This window comes from Oncorhynchus mykiss, chromosome 7 (genome assembly GCF_057628025.1).
Source record: "Oncorhynchus mykiss isolate SJ-2025 chromosome 7, ASM5762802v1, whole genome shotgun sequence".
Lineage (NCBI taxonomy): Eukaryota > Metazoa > Chordata > Actinopteri > Salmoniformes > Salmonidae > Oncorhynchus > Oncorhynchus mykiss.
Window position 1 is genome coordinate 6,667,501 of NC_143028.1, and position 20,000 is coordinate 6,687,500.

Below are 20,000 nucleotides of genomic sequence, written 5' to 3' on the forward strand. Positions count from 1 at the left end.
ATTCTGGGCCCCGTGGCTGCTGTGAGGCCTGTTCCTCCTCTCTTCCTCATGAATTAATCATTTAATAAGATAACTTCAAAGAGGAAACATCCTGTGCTGGAGAATGGGCTGGGCTGCTACTGCTGCTACTACTAACTATGACACTCCCACACACTGCTTCACACGCTACGTGTCTGTGTGTGTCCAACCAGTAGCAACCGCCATCTCCTCTTTTGTTTCCTTAAACACACAAGCCTGTGTATTGATTATATTCATTACAGAAACGCTGAAGGCTGTCAATAGAGGCACCATTCACTTGCTAATTTCATAATATGAATTGTTGATCTTATCCAGGTCTTCTCCTCCCTAACCTCTTCCTCTCTCTATCTCCCCTCAGCCTGAGGAGTTGGAGAGTGTCCACACACACAATTTCAAGCTTAAGCCCTTCAAGAAAGTCAAGAGCTGTGATGTATGTCAGCAGGCCATCACCAAGGATGGACTCATCTGTAAAGGTGAGTGGATGGATGGGAAAGTTGTCATTTTCACAGGGACACGATTCAGCACAATGGACAGCTTCTGTCTCTCTCTCCCTCTCTCTGCCATGTTTTTGACCACAAGCCATTGTTGCTCCCCCCATACCTCCTCTATCCGTTTATCCTTTTGTCAATTTCTCTCTCCCTCTATCCTCCCGTCCTTCTCTCTCTCCCTCTCTCTCCCTCTCCCTCTCTCCACCTCTATCCTCCCTCCTTCTCTCTTTCCCTCTCTCTCCCTCTAGCCTCCCATCCTTCTCTCTCTCCCTCTCTCTCCCTCTCTCCCTCTCTCCACCTCTATCCTCCCTCCTTCTCTCTTTCCCTCTCTCTCCCTCTGGCCTCCCGTCCTTCTCTCTCTCTCTCCCTCTCTCTCCCTCTATCCTCCCTCCTTCTCTCTTTCCGTCTCTCACCCTCTAGCCTCCCCTCCTTCTCTCTCTCCCTCTTGCTCTCTCTATCCTCCCCTCTCTGTTTCTCTCTCTCTCTGTTATGAAAAGCTACCTCTTCACACAGAGAGCGGTTGACAAACCTCCGTCCAGTAAGCCCAGAAACAGTCGGGGGGGGGGGGGGTCTGGTCTGGGCTCAGTTTGAGGGCTTTGGCAGAGGCTTTGCTGTTAAAATTAGCCTGCTGCTGCTGCTGCATTAGCCCAGATAAGAGAGGGAGAAAGAAAGAGGGAGAGATTGGTTGGTGTAGAGAGGGGGAGAGGAGATGAGAGAGAGAGAGAGAATGAGAGAGAGCGAAAGAGAGAGATTAGGAAATTATGCTGCGACAAATATTGTATATTATGATCTTTGCTGGTAACATTCTCTGGATCTTTCTAAGCTGTCAGAGCTGCCAGTGTTTCCAAACAAAAGGCTAGAGTCACATGATCCTCGGAGCATTCTGCAGCCTCTTCCTGTCGCCGTCTGTGGTTGCCAGGAAGTGTTGCTATGGCCCCTCACAATGGGAGCCATCCTCCACTGACGCAGGGTGGCGTGTGGCCAGAGACAGAGAGACATGCGCACACGCGCGCCCGTGCACACACACACACACACACACACACACACACACACACACACACACACACACACACACACACACACACACGAGACAAGTAAGGATGAATGTTTACGTTTTCTCCAGATAGAATTGAACTAGATAAACAGTCAAACCCCCATTAAATATACTGCTGCAATATAGCAAAGCATTTCTGCCCAGTGTCTCAATATGACTAGCGCCATCTGTTGGCCGTAAAGAGTCTGTGTGTTTAATATTCCTAAAATAAGCCTGTGTGTTTGCTTTACACTGTCAATGTGCAATGTAGTCCTTAGGATTTCATTATAGCCTTGTCAGCAGTAGATTACTATATCCTGGCTTGGTGATGAGTACCTGGGGAACACACACACACACACACACACACACACACACACACACACACACACACACACACACACACACACACACACACACACACACACACACACACAGACACACACTCCACCTGGGGACCACCTGAGCTGGTGGTAGGAAGCAGGTGTGTGGGGTCAAAGGTCCTCACATGGCCACATCACTTCACAGCATGGCCTCTGTCACCCCCTGCCCACACACACTGCTCAGAGAGGACACACACGCGTGCTTGCAGCCTTACGCACATACACTAACCATCAACTATGTATCAAGTAAATATAATGACCTGCAATCATACTTGTACAATCTTAAACAACAACCGACATGTGTATGACATTGTTGCAACTAACAAAATTTACTAATTGATCATGTTTATAAGTAGTTTATAGGCAGAATAGTGGGACTGTGATGTTGACTGTATCCTGCCACATGGGGGCAGCACAGAGGTGTTTAACAGCCCAGGGAAGGTTGCCAGGTCTGACCCCTGTAGCTCCTCTTAACTCCATCTCTCCTATCAAAGCCCTGCTCTCCTAACAAGGTAAAGAGCTGGCCTTTTCCCACCCAATATGGCAGTCATCTGAGGCTATATAAACACATATAAACAGCCTCACAGGAGTGTGTTTATATCTGTGTGTGTGTGTGTGTGTGTGTGTGTGTGTATGCGTGCGTGCGTGTGTGTGTGTGTGTGTGCGAGTGTGTATGTGTGTGTGTGCGTGCGTGCGTGCGTGCGTGCGTGTGTGTGTGTGCGTGTGTGTGTGTGTGTGTGTGTGCGTGCGTGCGTGCGTGCGTGTGTTTGGTTATTCAGAACAATTCCAAGAGGTAGCAGCGTCTGAGAAATAGCCAAGTCCTCAGGTCAGAGAAAATAGAATAGTATCTGGTACAACATGTGACCTTAAACTAACTCTGTGTTTTCTGCTCTCTTTCAGTGTGCAAGCTGGGCATCCATAAGAAGTGTGAGGTGAAGGTAAGAAAGCCATGGAATCCTTTCTGTTTTAATATCCTTGGTCTCCAGAGGAGAGTCAGAGGGGTGGTATTTTGGCAGAGACAAACAAATGGAACCAAAAAGGAAATGTTGTGTTTGTTAGGAGACGTCAGTCCTCTCAGAGAGGCAGCTGTGCCTGTTTCACCCTGGCAGCTCCTGTTTTGTAGCACACATGGACACACTTACTCGTACACGCACGCACACAGATACACACTGACTCGTACACGCACGCACACAGATACACACTCACTCGTACACGCACTCACACAGATACACACTCACTCGTACACGCACGCACACAGATACACACTCACTCGTACACGCACGCACACAGATACACACTCACTCGTACACGCACGCACACAGATACACACTCACTCGTACACGCACGCACACAGATACACATTCACTCACACACACACACAAACCCAGCCCCAGTCCTTGCCCCCATCCTCCTGAAAACAAGTGATGATGCCGTGGAAGAGGAAGAACACATGGAGAGAGGGAAGGAGAGAGAGAAAGAGAAGGGAACGGGCGGAGGAGGAAAACATCGGAGCGCTAAATTATTTTGGTTTTCAGATTTGTAACTACGGAGGTGGTAACTGAAGGGGACCTCTGTCTCTTTCTCCCCTCTCTTCTTGCACTCTTCTATTCTGTCTCTCTCTTTCTCTCTCCCTCACACCCGCCTGGCAGCCATTACTACAATGGTAGTGGTGGTTTGAGTGGATGAGAGTACCAAGCTTGTTGGACCATCTAATGCCACCTCCAAAACCCCCTGTCCTCCCTCCCCCTCACCTCCGTACCCCCCCGTCCTCCCTCCCCCTCACCTCCGTACCCCCCCGTCCCCTCACCTCCGTACCCCCCCGTCCCCTCACCTCCGTATCCCCCCGTCCACTCACCTTTGTGCTTCTACACCTGCATTGCTTGCTGTTTGGGGTTTTAGGCTGGGTTTCTGTAAAGCACTTTGAGATATCAGCTGATGTACGAAGGGCTATATAAATACATTTGATTTGATTTGATTTGATTTGACCTCCGTACCCCCCGTCCTCCCTCCCCCTCACCTCCGTACCCCCCTGTCCTCCCTCCCCTTCACCTCCGTACGCCCCCGTCCTCCCTCCCCCTCACCTCCGTACCCCCCATCCTCCCTCCCCCTCACCTCCGTACCACCTGTCCTCCCTCCCCTTCACCTCCGTACCCCCTGTCCTCCCTCCCCCTCACCTCCGTACCCCCTGTCCTCCCTCCCCCTCAGCTTCGTACCCCTGTCCTCCCTTCCCTTCACCTCCGTACCCCCCTGTCCTCCACCTCCGTACCCCCCTGTCCTTCCTCCCCTTCACCTCCGTACCCCCTGTCCTCCCTCCTCCTCACCTCCGTACCCCCCTGTCCTCCCTCCCCCTCACCTCCGTACCCCCTGTCCTCCCTCCCCTTCACCTCCGTACCCCCCTGTCCTCCACCTCCTTACCCCCCTGTCCTTCCTCCCCTTCACCTCCGTACCCCCCTGTCCTTCCTCCCCTTCACCTCCGTACCCCCTGTCCTCCCTCCTCCTCACCTCCGTACCCCCCTGTCCTCCCTCCCCCTCACCTCCGTACCCCCTGTCCTCCCTCCCCTTCACCTCCGTACCCCCCTGTCCTCCACCTCCTTACCCCCCTGTCCTTCCTCCCCTTCACCTCCGTACCCCCTGTCCTTCCTCCCCCTCACCTCCGTACCCCCTGTCCTCCCTCCTCCTCACCTCCGTACCCCCCTGTCCTCCCTCCCCCTCACCTCCGTACCCCCTGTCCTCCCTCCCCCTCACCTCCGTACCCCTTGTCCTCCCTTCCCTTCACCTCCGTACCCCCCTGTCCTCCCTCCCCCTCACCTCCGTACCCCCTGTCCTCCCTCCCCCTCACCTCCGTACCCCCTGTCCTCCCTCCCCCTCACCTCCGTACCCCTTGTCCTCCCTTCCCTTCACCTCCGTACCCCCCTGTCCTCCCTCCCCCTCACCTCCGTACCCCCTGTCCTCCCTCCTCCTCACCTCCGTACCCCCTGTCCTCCCTCCCCCTCACCTCCGTACCCCCTGTCCTCCCTCCCCCTCACCTCCGTACCCCTTGTCCTCCCTTCCCTTCACCTCCGTACCCCCTTGTCCTCCCTTCCCTTCACCTCCGTACCCCCCTGTCCTCCCTTCCCTTCACCTCCGTACCCCCTGTCCTCCACCTCCTTACCCCCCTGTCCTTCCTCCCCTTCACCTCCGTACCCCCCTGTCCTCCCTCCTCCTCACCTCCGTACCCCCTGTCCTTCCTCCCCCTCACCTCCGTACCCCCTGTCCTCCCTCCCCTTCACCTCCGTACCCCCTGTCCTTCCTCCCCTTCACCTCCGTACCCCCCTGTCCTCCCTCCCCCTCACCTCCGTACCCCCTGTCCTCCCTCCCCTTCACCTCCGTACCCCCCTGTCCTCCCTCCCCCTCACCTCCGTACCCCCCTGTCCTCCCTCCCCTTCACCTCCGTACCCCCCTGTCCTCCCTCCCCCTCACCTCCGTACCCCCCTGTCCTCCCTCCCCTTCACCTACGTACCCCCTGTCCTCCCTCCCCTTCACCTCCGTACCCCCCTGTCCTCCCTCCCCCTCACCTCCGTACCCCCTGTCCTTCCTCCCCTTCACCTCCGTACCCCCCTGTCCTCCCTCCCCCTCACCTCCGTACCCCCTGTCCTTCCTCCCCTTCACTTCCGTACCCCCTGTCCTTCCTCCCCTTCACCTCCGTACCCCCTGTCCTCCCTCCTCCTCACCTCCGTACCCCCTGGCCTCCCTCCCCTTCACCTCCGTACCCCCCTGTCCTCCACCTCCTTACCCCCCTGTCCTTCCTCCCCTTCACCTCCGTACCCCCCTGTCCTTCCTCCTCCTCACCTCCTTACCCCCCTGTCCTCCCTCCCCTTCACCTCCGTACCCCCCTGTCCTCCACCTCCTTACCCCCCTGTCCTTCCTCCTCCTCACCTCCTTACCCCCCTGTCCTCCCTCCCCTTCACCTCCGTACCCCCCTGTCCTCCACCTCCTTACCCCCTGTCCTTCCTCCCCTTCACCTCCGTACCCCCTGTCCTTCCTCCCCCTCACCTCCGTACCCCCCTGTCCTTCCTCCCACTCACCTCCATACCCCCTGTCCTCCCTCCTCCTCACCTCCGTACCCCCCTGTCCTCCCTCCCCCTCACCTCCGTACCCCCTGTCTTCCCTCCCCTTCACCTCCGTACCCCCCTGTCCTCCACCTCCTTACCCCCCTGTCCTCCCTCCTCCTCACCTCCGTACCCCCCTGTACTCCCTCCCCCTCACCTCCGTACCCCCTGTCCTCCCTCCCCTTCACCTCCGTACCCCCCTGTCCTCCACCTCCTTACCCCCCTGTCCTTCCTCCCCTTCACCTCCGTACCCCCCTGTCCTTCCTCCCCTTCACCTCCGTACCCCCTGTCCTCCCTCCTCCTCACCTCCGTACCCCCCTGTCCTCCCTCCCCCTCACCTCCGTACCCCCTGTCCTCCCTCCCCTTCACCTCCGTACCCCCCTGTCCTCCACCTCCTTACCCCCCTGTCCTTCCTCCCCTTCACCTCCGTACCCCCTGTCCTTCCTCCCCCTCACCTCCGTACCCCCTGTCCTCCCTCCTCCTCACCTCCGTACCACCCTGTCCTCCCTCCCCCTCACCTCCGTACCCCCTGTCCTCCCTCCCCCTCACCTCCGTACCCCTTGTCCTCCCTTCCCTTCACCTCCGTACCCCCCTGTCCTCCCTCCCCCTCACCTCCGTACCCCCTGTCCTCCCTCCCCCTCACCTCCGTACCCCCTGTCCTCCCTCCCCCTCACCTCCGTACCCCTTGTCCTCCCTTCCCTTCACCTCCGTACCCCCCTGTCCTCCCTCCCCCTCACCTCCGTACCCCCTGTCCTCCCTCCTCCTCACCTCCGTACCCCCTGTCCTCCCTCCCCCTCACCTCCGTACCCCCTGTCCTCCCTCCCCCTCACCTCCGTACCCCTTGTCCTCCCTTCCCTTCACCTCCGTACCCCCTTGTCCTCCCTTCCCTTCACCTCCGTACCCCCCTGTCCTCCCTTCCCTTCACCTCCGTACCCCCTGTCCTCCACCTCCTTACCCCCCTGTCCTTCCTCCCCTTCACCTCCGTACCCCCCTGTCCTCCCTCCTCCTCACCTCCGTACCCCCTGTCCTTCCTCCCCCTCACCTCCGTACCCCCTGTCCTCCCTCCCCTTCACCTCCGTACCCCCTGTCCTTCCTCCCCTTCACCTCCGTACCCCCCTGTCCTCCCTCCCCCTCACCTCCGTACCCCCTGTCCTCCCTCCCCTTCACCTCCGTACCCCCCTGTCCTCCCTCCCCCTCACCTCCGTACCCCCCTGTCCTCCCTCCCCTTCACCTCCGTACCCCCCTGTCCTCCCTCCCCCTCACCTCCGTACCCCCCTGTCCTCCCTCCCCTTCACCTACGTACCCCCTGTCCTCCCTCCCCTTCACCTCCGTACCCCCCTGTCCTCCCTCCCCCTCACCTCCGTACCCCCTGTCCTTCCTCCCCTTCACCTCCGTACCCCCCTGTCCTCCCTCCCCCTCACCTCCGTACCCCCTGTCCTTCCTCCCCTTCACTTCCGTACCCCCTGTCCTTCCTCCCCTTCACCTCCGTACCCCCTGTCCTCCCTCCTCCTCACCTCCGTACCCCCTGGCCTCCCTCCCCTTCACCTCCGTACCCCCCTGTCCTCCACCTCCTTACCCCCCTGTCCTTCCTCCCCTTCACCTCCGTACCCCCCTGTCCTTCCTCCTCCTCACCTCCTTACCCCCCTGTCCTCCCTCCCCTTCACCTCCGTACCCCCCTGTCCTCCACCTCCTTACCCCCCTGTCCTTCCTCCTCCTCACCTCCTTACCCCCCTGTCCTCCCTCCCCTTCACCTCCGTACCCCCCTGTCCTCCACCTCCTTACCCCCTGTCCTTCCTCCCCTTCACCTCCGTACCCCCTGTCCTTCCTCCCCCTCACCTCCGTACCCCCCTGTCCTTCCTCCCACTCACCTCCATACCCCCTGTCCTCCCTCCTCCTCACCTCCGTACCCCCCTGTCCTCCCTCCCCCTCACCTCCGTACCCCCTGTCCTCCCTCCCCTTCACCTCCGTACCCCCCTGTCCTCCACCTCCTTACCCCCCTGTCCTCCCTCCTCCTCACCTCCGTACCCCCCTGTACTCCCTCCCCCTCACCTCCGTACCCCCTGTCCTCCCTCCCCTTCACCTCCGTACCCCCCTGTCCTCCACCTCCTTACCCCCCTGTCCTTCCTCCCCTTCACCTCCGTACCCCCCTGTCCTTCCTCCCCTTCACCTCCGTACCCCCTGTCCTCCCTCCTCCTCACCTCCGTACCCCCCTGTCCTCCCTCCCCCTTACCTCCGTACCCCCTGTCCTCCCTCCCCCTCACCTCCGTACCCCCTGTCCTCCCTCCCCTTCACCTCCATACCCCCCTGTCCTCCACCTCCTTACCCCCCTGTCCTTCCTCCCCTTCACCTCCGTACCCCCCTGTCCTTCCTCCCCTTCACCTCCGTACCCCCCTGTCCTTCCTCCCCTTCACCTCCGTACCCCCTGTCCTCCCTCCTCCTCACCTCCGTACCCCCCTGTCCTCCCTCCCCCTCACCTCCGTACCCCCTGTCCTCCCTCCCCTTCACCTCCGTACCCCCCTGTCCTTCCTCCCACTCACCTCCATACCCCCTGTCCTCCCTCCTCCTCACCTCCGTACCCCCCTGTCCTCCCTCCCCCTCACCTCCGTACCCCCTGTCCTCCCTCCCCTTCACCTCCGTACCCCCCTGTCCTCCACCTCCTTACCCCCCTGTCCTCCCTCCTCCTCACCTCCATACCCCCCTGTACTCCCTCCCCCTCACCTCCGTACCCCCTGTCCTCCCTCCCCTTCACCTCCGTACCCCCCTGTCCTCCACCTCCTTACCCCCCTGTCCTCCCTCCCCTTCACCTCCGTACCCCCCTGTCCTTCCTCCCCTTCACCTCCGTACCCCCTGTCCTCCCTCCTCCTCACCTCCGTACCCCCCTGTCCTCCCTCCCCCTTACCTCCGTACCCCCTGTCCTCCCTCCCCCTCACCTCCGTACCCCCTGTCCTCCCTCCCCTTCACCTCCATACCCCCCTGTCCTCCACCTCCTTACCCCCCTGTCCTTCCTCCCCTTCACCTCCGTACCCCCCTGTCCTTCCTCCCCTTCACCTCCGTACCCCCCTGTCCTTCCTCCCCTTCACCTCCGTACCCCCTGTCCTCCCTCCTCCTCACCTCCGTACCCCCCTGTCCTCCCTCCCCCTCACCTCCGTACCCCCTGTCCTCCCTCCCCTTCACCTCCGTACCCCCCTGTCCTCCACCTCCTTCACCTCCGTACCCCCCTGTCCTCCCTCCCCCTCACCTCCGTACCCCCTGTCCTCCCTCCCCTTCACCTCCGTACCCCCCTGTCCTCCCTCCCCTTCACCTCCGTACCCCCCTGTCCTTCCTCCCCCTCACCTCCGTACCCCCCTGTCCTTCCCCTTCACCTCCGTACCCCTGTCCTTCCTCCCCCTCACCTCCGTACCCCCTGGCCTCCCTCCCCCTCACCTCCGTACCCCCCTGTCCTTCCTCCCCTTCACCTCCGTACCCCCTGTCCTTCCTCCCCCTCACCTCCGTACCCCCTGGCCTCCCTCCCCTTCACCTCCGTACCCCCCTGTCCTTCCTCCTCACCTCCGTACCCCCTGGCCTCCCTCCCCTTCACCTCCGTACCCCCCTTTCCTTCCTCCTCCTCACCTCCGTACCCCCTGGCCTCCCTCCCCTCCACCTCCTTACCCCCCTGTCCTTCCTCCCCTTCACCTCCGTACCCCCTGTCCTTCCTCCCCCTCACCTCCGTACCCCCTGGCCTCCCTCCCCTTCACCTCCGTACCCCCCTGTCCTTCCTCCCCTTCACCTCCTTACCCCCCTGTCCTTCCTCCCCCTCACCTCCGTACCCCCCTGTCCTTCCTCCCCTTCACCTCCGTACCCCCCTGTCCTCCCTCCTCCTCACCTCCGTACCCCCTGGCCTCCCTCCCCCTCACCTCCGTACCCCCCTGTCCTTCCTCCCCTTCACCTCCGTACCCCCCTGTCCTCCCTCCTCCTCACCTCCGTACCCCCTGTCCTTCCTCCCCCTCACCTCCGTACCCCCCTGTCCTTCCTCCCCTTCACCTCCGTACCCCCGTGTCCTCCCTCCTCCTCACCTCCGTACCCCCCTGTCCTTCCTCCCCTTCACCTCCGTACCCCCGTGTCCTCCCTTTCCCTCACCTCCATCCTTCCTTACCTCCTGTTAACGAGAGGTTGCGACACACATAAGGGTTCCCACCCCTATGGGGGTAGGTCACCAGGGAGTGATTGGGTTCAACCACCCCCATCGCCCAAATCTCCCTTCAGAAACTATACCACAAATGAACCAGTCTGTTTATTTATCGAAGGGTTACTACAGAAACCAGAGTTTTGTATTCCCCAAACATCCTGAAGAAAATGAGATATTGAGTCAAAGAGAGAAGGACAACGGTCAGTGAAATCTGGAATCATTCATTTTTTACCTTAAGAACAAATGATCCCTGTGTTTGACCTCTGCATACACTCTTAGAAAAACAGTCGATATCTAGAATCAATTATGGGTTCTTTGGCTGTCCCCATAGGAGAACACTTTGAAGACACAGATCTGGGATCAGCGTACCGTCCTTATGATCATAACCGTAACAATTAGAAGGGACAATTTAAAACTGAGCTTAGACCAGTGCTCTGCATAGTCATTATCTTTACAGCAAGTTGCTTGCTTGCCGAACTGAACTATGTATCCTGTAGAGGCTGCAGTGAGAGACTCACAGGCGAAGGTTGGCTGGCTGTTAATGTTAGGTTAATGAGTAACATTGAATCTCTGAGATGACTTTGTCCCTGAAGAAAATAGCCATACTATATCACAGTAAGAGGAGAGAGAGAGAGAGAGAGAGAGAGAGAAACAAGGGTGAGAGTGAGAAGGAGAGAAGAAGAGAGGGAGAAAGACAAATGGAGAGAGAAAAAAGAAGGAGATAAAGATAAACTGTTTAAAAGAGATGCTGAAATCAGTAGAGTCCTTTAGCTAACTAACCGGAGCCAAACAGATTCTAATCATAGATCTTGGAAAGAACTGAGTGTTTGAGCACGGTGGATTTCATCAACAATTACAGTCCCTTGGACAGACTTTATCCCTTTAATTCTGTTACTGCCCTTATCCCTGTGTTGGCTTAGCTAAGGCAAAACATTTATGTTAGCTTAATCCGCTGAAATGACCGCTAGATGAAAATAAATGAAACACAATGTTGTGTTGGCGCTCTCATCGTCTCAGACCATAAACCACGGAAAAGCAAATAGCCTTAATGCAAACATGACTGTGGACTAAGGCCGATGGCCATGCTTTCTTTAGCTGACTCGGTGTTGACCTTGTACTGTAAACATGTCATACGAGGCTTTCTGTGATCAGGAAGACTTGGGGAGTGCTTATGCTAATCTTCAGCATTTCTTCTATCTTGATGTATATACACAGTGTCCCGAGACTACGGCTTTCATTTACATTCTCTCCTCATTTCACAACAAAGTTACCTCGCTCTCATTTCACAACTGACTTCGAACGGAAATAGAAAAGCAATGAAGAGCTGCTGCATGTCCCTCAGTTTAAGAGAGATGTACCAGAACACAACATCTGAACATTCCACAGACATAACCCAGTAGATACCCTCTAGCTACAGTGCTGACAGGCAGACAGGGGCTAATCGTCATGCTATACCCGCATAGTTATAACTTGGATTAATATGTTTTCCTTTGCCTTTAAACACAAACCAACCGACTGTCCATCCATTGATCTATGTTGTTGAAACCGCAAAGGCGCTCTGGTTTTGGTCGTAGTGACTCGTTCCTGCCCGTTCATGTTTTGGGGGTGAGGGCTGTGTTGTTCTGCTGCTATAGACAGAGGAACTGTAGTGACCCTTTGGTGTTTGCTATGGTTGTTGATGTGTAGGTGGTTGGTCTGGATTGTGTTATGTTGTGGTCCGGGGGTTTGACAGAGCTGGAGATGAAGCTGAAAGGCTTGGAGACAGTAGCTGTGCACTGCCCCAAAAAGGCGGTCACATCTTGGGGCCTCTCTCCTATGTTGGCTTTGTGGCCCACAACTTTTAGCCCTGTGAATTCTCATGTGACCCACCAACAAATTCAAAAAACATGTTTCCAACCGCAACCCATTCCTAAGCTATGAGTTAAGACAGTGGTTCCCAACCAACTAGGACCTCTGGAGGTCTTGGCCTGTCCACAGGGGTACTAGAACCTCTGGGGGTCTTGGCCTGTCCACAGGGGTACTAGGACCTCTGTGGGTCTTGGCCTATCCACAGAAGCTACTAGGACCTCTGGAGGTCTTGGCCTGTCCACAGGGGCTACTAGGACCTCTGGGGGTCTTGGCCTGTCCACAGGGGTACTAGGACCTCTGTGGGTCTTGGCCTGTCCACAGGGGTACTAGGACCTCTGTGGGTCTTGGCCTATCCACAGAAGCTACTAGGACCTCTGGAGGTCTTGGCCTGTCCACAGGGGCTACTAGGACCTCTGTGGGTCTTGGCCTGTCCACAGAAGCTACTAGGACCTCTGGAGGTCTTTTCCTATCCACTGCGGCTACCAGGACCTCTGGGGGTCTTGGCCTATCCACTGCGGCTACTAGGACCTCTGGGAGTTTTGGCCTATCCACTGCGGCTACTCGAACCTCTAGAGGTCTTGGCCTATCCACTGCGGCTACTAGGACCTCTGGAGGTCTTGGCCTATCCACTGCGGCTTCTAGGACCTCTGAAGGTCTGGCCTATCCACTGCGGCTTCTAGGGCCTCTGGAGGTCATGGCCTATCCACAGGGGTACTAGGACCTCTGGAGGTCTTGGCCTATCCACAGGGGCTACTAGGACAAAATTCCAGATTCCAAATTGAGCAGCAGCTGCTGAAAAAATTAGCTCCTACAAATATTTACATTTATATGGTTTTTAGAGTGAAGTACATTGGAAAAAAGCAAAAGAAAACTGCAAGACTGAATTGGAGACAAAACAAGCAACAAACAAAGAAGATAGGCTTTGGAAAAAGTAACTATTTTTCATTCAATTGTACAGTTATCTTAGCTAGCTGAATTGTTTACCAGTTGCTAGGGACTCTCCTGGAAGAAGCTAGCTAGTTAACAAAGAATAACAAAGAATATCTAGTTAACAGAAGAAAAGAAAGACAAAATAAGGACAGGACCCCTACCCCGGTCAACAGCACTGCACCCCCCACAGCAACTCGTCCAAGCCTTCCCCATTTCTTCTTCTCCCAAATCCAGTCAGCTGATGTTCCGAAAGAGCTGCAAAATCTTGACCCCCCCACAAATCAGCCGGGCTAGATCTGGACCCTTTCTTTCTAAAATTATCTGCCGAAATTGTTGCAACACCTATTACTAGCCTGTTCAACCTCTCTTTCATGTCGCCCGAGATTCCCAAAGATTGGAAAGCAGCTGCGGTCATCCGACTCTTCAAAGGCGGGGACACTCTTGACTCAAACTACTACAGACCTATATCTATCCTACCCTGCCTTTCTAAGGTCTTCGAAAGCCAAGTTAACAAACAGATTACTGACCATTTCGAATCCCACCGTTCCTTTTCCGCTATGCAATCTGGTTTCAGAGCTGGTCATGGGTGCACCTCAGCCACGCTCTAGGTTCTAAACGATATCTTAACCGCCATCAATAAGAAACAATACTGTGCAGCCGTATTCATTGACCTGGCCAAGGCTTTCGACTCTGTCAATCATCACATCCTCATCGGCAGACTCAACAGCCTTGGTTTCTCAAATGATTGCCTCGCCTGGTTCACCAACTACTTCTCTGAAATAGTTCAGTGTGTCTAATCTGAGGGCCTGTTGTCCGGGCCTCTTGCAGTCTCTATGGGGGTGCCACAGGGTTAAATTCTTGGGCCGACTCTCTTCTCTGTATCTATCAATGATGTCGTTCTTGCTGCTGGTAAGTCTCTGATCCACCTCTACGCAGACGACACCATTCTGTATACTTCTGGCCCTTCTTTGGACACTGTGTTAACAACCCTCCAGACAAGCTTCAATGCCATACAACTCTCCTTCCGTGGCCTCCAACTGCTTTTAAATACAAGTAAAACGAAATGCATGCTCTTCAACCGATCGCTGCCTGCACCTGCCCGCCTGTCCAGCATCACTACTCTGGACGGTTCTGACTTAGAATATGTGGACAACTACAAATAGCTAGGTGTCTGGTTAGACTGTAAACTCTCCTTTCAGACTCACATCAAACATCTCCAATCCAAAGTTAAATCTAGAATTGGCTTCCATCCTTCACTCATGCTGCCAAACATACCCTCGTAAAACTGACCATCTTACCAATCCTCGACTTTGGCAATGTCATTTACAAAATAGCCTCCAACACCCTACTCAACAAATTGGATGCAGTCTATCACAGTGCCATCAGTTTTGTCACCAAAGCCCCATATACTACCCACCACTGCGACCTGTACGCTCTCGTTGGCTGGCCCTTGCTTCATACTCATTGCCAAACCCACTGGCTCCAGGTCCTCTACAAGACCCTGCTAGTTAAAGTCCCGCCTTATCTCTGCTCGCTGGTCACCATAGCTGCAGCCACCCGTAGCACGCGTTCCAGCAGGTATATCTCACTTGTCACCCCCAAAGCCAATTCCTCCTTTGGCTGCCTCTCCTTCCAGTTCTCTGCTGCCAATGACTGGAACGAACTACAAAAATCTATGAAACTGGAAACACTTATCTCCCTAACTAGCTTTAAGCAGCAGCTGTTAGAGCAGCTCACAGATCACTGCACCTGTACATAGCCCATCTATAAATAGCCCAAACAACTACCGCTTCCCCTACTGTATTTATTTATTTATTTTGCTCCTTTGCACCCCAGTATTTCTACTTTGCACACTCATCTACTGTCAAATCTACGATTCCAGTGTTTTAATTGCTATATTGTATTTACTTCACCACCATGGCCTATTTATTGCCTTTACCTCCCTTATCTCACCTCATTTGCTCACATTGTATATAGACTTATTTTTCTACTGTATTATTGACTGTATGTTTGTTTTACTCCATGTGTAACTCTGTGTTGTTATATGTGTTGAACTGCTTTGCTTATTTATCTTGGCCAGGCCGCAGTTGTAAATTATATTATTATTATATTATTATTATTATTATTATAGAATATTATTATATTCTCAACTTGCCTACCTGGTTAAATAAAGGTTAAATAAAAAAAATAAAAATAAAAGGACCTCTGGGGGTCTTGGCCTATCCACAGTGCCTACTTGAGAAGACTCATGAGACGGTTAGGTCAGCAAAATTCAATTGGTGCAACAGTAACCGAAAAAGGTTGGGAACCACATAGCTGAGAGAACATGATTTCCGACTAGTAGTGGGCCCTGACCCCATCATTTGGGAATAGGAGGCTCTGCTCCAAAGCAGAGAGAGGGGACAGTGACAACAATGTGTCTTCTGTACTGCATGACCTATCATGTTATGTCCACCCAAACACAGCTGGACTGATGTCCTACTAACCTAGCCCTGAGCTGCCTCACAGCTACTAAAACACCAGCCAAACATATACACTAACGTAACAGGAAGTAGTGTATTGGCCATGCACGTTACGTAGTATCCTAGTATGGATAGTATTGTGATACAGAAGTCACTGTGGTTGTATGAGTCATGACCAGTCAACAATAGGTTTGATGAACAGTGTGATGGACAGTGTGATGGACAGAGTGATGGACAGTGTGATGGACAGTGTGATGGACAGTGTGATGGACAGAGTGATGGACAGAGTGATGGACAGTGTGATGGACAGTGTGATGAACAGTGTGATGACAGTGTGATGGACAGTGTGATGAACAGTGTGATGGACAGTGTGATGAACAGTGTGATGGACAGTGTGATGGACAGAGTGATGGACAGTGTGATGGACAGTGTGATGGACAGTGTGATGGACAGAGTGATGGACAGAGTGATGGACAGTGTGATGGACAGTGTGATGAACAGTGTGATGACAGTGTGATGGACAGTGTGATGAACAGTGTGATGGACAGTGTGATGAACAGTGTGATGGACAGTGTGATGGACAGAGTGATGGACAGTGTGATGGACAGTGTGATGGACAGTGTGATGGACAGAGTGATGGACAGAGTGATGGACAGTGTGATGGACAGTGTGATGAACAGTGTGATGACAGTGTGATGGACAGTGTGATGAACAGTGTGATGGACAGTGTGATGAACAGTGTGATGGACAGTGTGATGGACAGAGTGATGGACAGTGTGATGAACAGTGTGATGGACAGTGTGATGGACAGAGTGATGGACAGTGTGATGGACAGTGTGATGGACAGTGTGATGGACAGTGTGATGGACAGAGTGATGGACAGTGTGATGGACAGTGTGATGGACAGTGTGATGGACAGTGTGATGGACAGTGTGATGAACAGTGTGATGACAGTGTGATGGACAGTGTGATGGACAGTGTGATGGACAGTGTGATGAACAGTGTGATGGACAGTGTGATGGACAGAGTGATGGACAGTGTGATGGACAGTGTGATGGACAGTGTGATGAACAGTGTGATGGACAGTGTGATGGACAGAGTGATGGACAGTGTGATAGACAGTGTGATGGACAGAGTGATGGACAGTGTGATGAACAGTGTGATGGACAGTGTGATGGACAGTGTGATGGACAGTGTAATGGACAGTGTGCCCTCAGCTATACTGAAACCTAGTGGGTTTCCCACGTCTCAGAATGGATTTCCAGCTGTCTCTGCTCCTGCTGCTTCTGAACCCCATTCCCTCTGCCGTTCCCTAACTACTCTATTACTGTCCTGTCACAGAAAAGCTTTCTGGAATGCTGCTGTCGTGCTGTGGGATCTTGGGTTGGAGTCGCCAGAATTGGTTTGGCGTTGAGGGTTAAGGGAGGGAAAGGGGGAGGAGGGAGAGAAGAGAGAAACAGGGGGGGTAGGTTTTGGCCATGTCTCTGGCTCGCTTTCCAACCAGACCCTGAAGCTGTCGTCTCCACTCACCCCAAATGCACTCCTCAGTCTTACTCTCAAAACATGCTGTTTTTGTGCTCAGTCTTGATGATATGCTTTGAGATATTATCATAGTAAAACAGTTGATCTCATTGACACACACATCCTGGGTTTTCCAGTTATTTTTAGCTTGGGAAATGTTGTGAAAATGGAGCTGTTGCTTTCCACTACACAGGCTACACAGTAGTGACACAGTATACAGGCTAGCGCTCATTACCGGTTACCGCTAGCTGTTTACGTATCAGACACTGGCAGACCATTGCTGCCTGAAAAGAACCCAGTGTTCCAGTAATCAGGTCTGTAAACTTCCTCTAGTCGTCAAAGCTGACAGTTGTTGGATGCAGTCCAGGGGTTTATAACGAGATGTGGAGGAAATGACTTGTGGCCGTGGTCCATGGGTGGACCACCTAACCGACCGACCCGGGCCGGGTGTGTGACTGTGACTGTTACTGGGCCTTCACATTGTGTTAGTGTGAGAGATGGAGCAGGGTGATGTTTTGGAATTGTGAAGTCGACTCCACTATTGTTATGAGTTCTAAGAACCCTCGAAGGGATTCTAGTTTCTCCGAGTGCCACTCTAGGGATCCATTCTGACAGCAACTAAAATACAGAGATGTTAAAAAAACACTGGCAAAAACACTACAAATACTCAACATGGCACTTGATTCATAACAAGTTTAGGATACTGCTGATTGCCTTCAGTTAACTTGAAACCTGCATAAGTTGTTGACTTCTCAGTTGTAAGGTTTTGATAGTGACTGTAGTAGTATTGAATTGTAGTCATTTTTGCGCTGTCAAAACATTGCCTGATCTAGACCAAAACACCAACTCTGCTGCATCTATAATTAGATTCCACTGTAAAGTCACACACGTCTGCTGCCTCTCCTTTTAGAAACAGTCAGGCTCTTCTGTCATTCCAAGAAAACAGCAGTTGGAAATAATCCTCACAAGACGACAGGTTTCATCTTTAGTTGGCCACAAATCCATCTCGGGATTACTGATCTGCTGCTTGCCTAACCATAACATTAAGATGAGCTCGGAGCAGATAATTGGCTATCGAGGAGGGAGAAATGGATTTATTAGAGGCAGAATTTAGAGAAACAACACTTCAATGGGCAGTCACGAAATGTAGGGAATCTTTAATGACTTTGTCAATGACTTGTTTTGTTCTGTCGGTTTGTGTCTGAGAATGTCTGAGAATATACACATGAAGGATCTTCATTTGAGCCTGCAAGGAAAAGAATACATGTGAATTATAATTCATGGACGTTTTTGTAGTGGTTGATACATTTTTCTGAAGGGAAAATCAAGTCTGAAATGTAAAAGTGGAAATTACAAACTTTAGAAACCTTTTTAAACCTCAAATACACTACAAGTTTTTTTTCTTCCTGCATTGTAGGAACGTTCTTTTGCAAAAGGGTGGTCAAATTAAGATCCTACATCGGTATAAGGAAATAATCCTTATTGGGCCCCTACTCAGGTTTTTGTTGAGTGTCCAGGGGCCACACGGAGGCACTTGAGGTCTGTCTGTATTGGCGCTTTTTGCCATTTCACCTCACATTTCACATTTCACATAGACACAGAGGAGATGACAAACATGACCAAGGCCTTTAACACTGACTGGAGAGGGAAGGAGAGTGAAGGGGTGGGTTGTCAGGTAGAATGACAGATAGCGGTGGAGAGAAAGAGAGATGGAAGGAGAAAGGGAGATATTGAGAGAGAGAGAGAGAGAGAGAGAGAGAGAGAGAGAGAGAGAGAGAGAAAGATAGATAGCAAGAAAATGAGACAGAGAGAGAGGAGAGATGAGGACACACTCCTTGCCTCTACAGAAGCCACTCTGTTTCCCAGGCACAAACACGCCACTTTAAAGGGCCATCACACAGTGTCGCCATGGAAACAGCCTTCACTGGCATAGATATACAGGAGATAGATTGGACTAGCAGACAGATGGTATAGAAGAGATATACAGGAGATAGGTTGGACTAGCAGACAGACAGTATGGAAGAGATATACAGGAGATAGATTGGACTAGCAGACAGACGGTATGGCAGAGATATACAGGAGATAGATTGGACTACAGACAGACTGTATGGCAGAGATATACAGGAGATAGATTGGACTACAGACAGACTGTATGGCAGAGATATACAGGAGATAGATTGGACTACAGACAGACTGTATGGCAGAGATATACAGGAGATAGATTGGACTATCAGACAGACAGTATGGCAGAGATATACAGGAGATAGATTGGACTACAGACAGACTGTATGGCAGAGATATACAGGAGATAGATTGGACTACAGACAGACTGTATGGCAGAGATATACAGGAGATAGATTGGACTATCAGACAGACAGTATGGCAGAGCTAATAGCCGGGTAAAGGGCCAATGACTGATGGTATAATCTACCCTCCCAGCTTGTCTGGAGGTAAAGCACCAAGTTCACCCAGAGTGCATGAAATCTAAATCTACCCCACAGGAGATCAAGCACCAGCAAGCACACGAAAACCATCTCAAGTATCCTAAATCATTTCCTATTTATGGTTTGTGGTTCGTTCCTGCTGAGATACGTCTTAAGACTGGATCCTGGCTAGAAAACATTGGTTGTATTGATCTGGCTTTATCTCAAGACAAACTGAAAAAGCGTTGGAAAAGGTGGCTCACAACACATGACTGTTTGGATAACACAAAACCAGCTCTTCTTTCTATTCAAACATTCAACCAGCCACCCAGTGTTATACATTACATTCTGTTATCTACCTGCCTGTACACCAACAGCGCTGATTTCCAACCTGAAATAGAATAATAAATTATCTCAGATCTATAGTGTGCTGTGTAGATGTAGAGGAATGTACACACACACAGCACCTGGGACTGACTGTGTGTTGTAGAACCAGCTAGAGCATGGTCATGGGTGGAACTGGCTCTGAGCCTGCCAACTCATGTTTAACCTGTACGCTGAGAATGTCATGATAGAGAGAGAGAGATAGAGAGAGAGATAGAGGGTAGAGCGAGAGAGAAAAGAGAGAGAGAGAAAAGAGAGAG

The 20,000-nt window shown here is 52.9% G+C and overlaps 1 protein-coding gene across 41 annotated transcripts in view; it reads left to right on the forward strand.

The window, feature by feature from the left end:
* LOC110528828 (tensin-1) overlaps nucleotides 1-20,000 on the forward strand; it is a 309,937-nt gene that overhangs the window by 193,171 nt on the left and 96,766 nt on the right. For all 41 annotated transcript variants that reach the window (XM_090240020.1, XM_090240039.1, XM_090240045.1 and 38 more), the window contains exons 2-3: nucleotides 377-491; nucleotides 2,820-2,857. In XM_090240020.1, coding sequence (XP_090096146.1) covers nucleotides 377-491; nucleotides 2,820-2,857 — 153 coding nt within the window. The remainder of the gene's footprint in view (nucleotides 1-376; nucleotides 492-2,819; nucleotides 2,858-20,000) is intronic.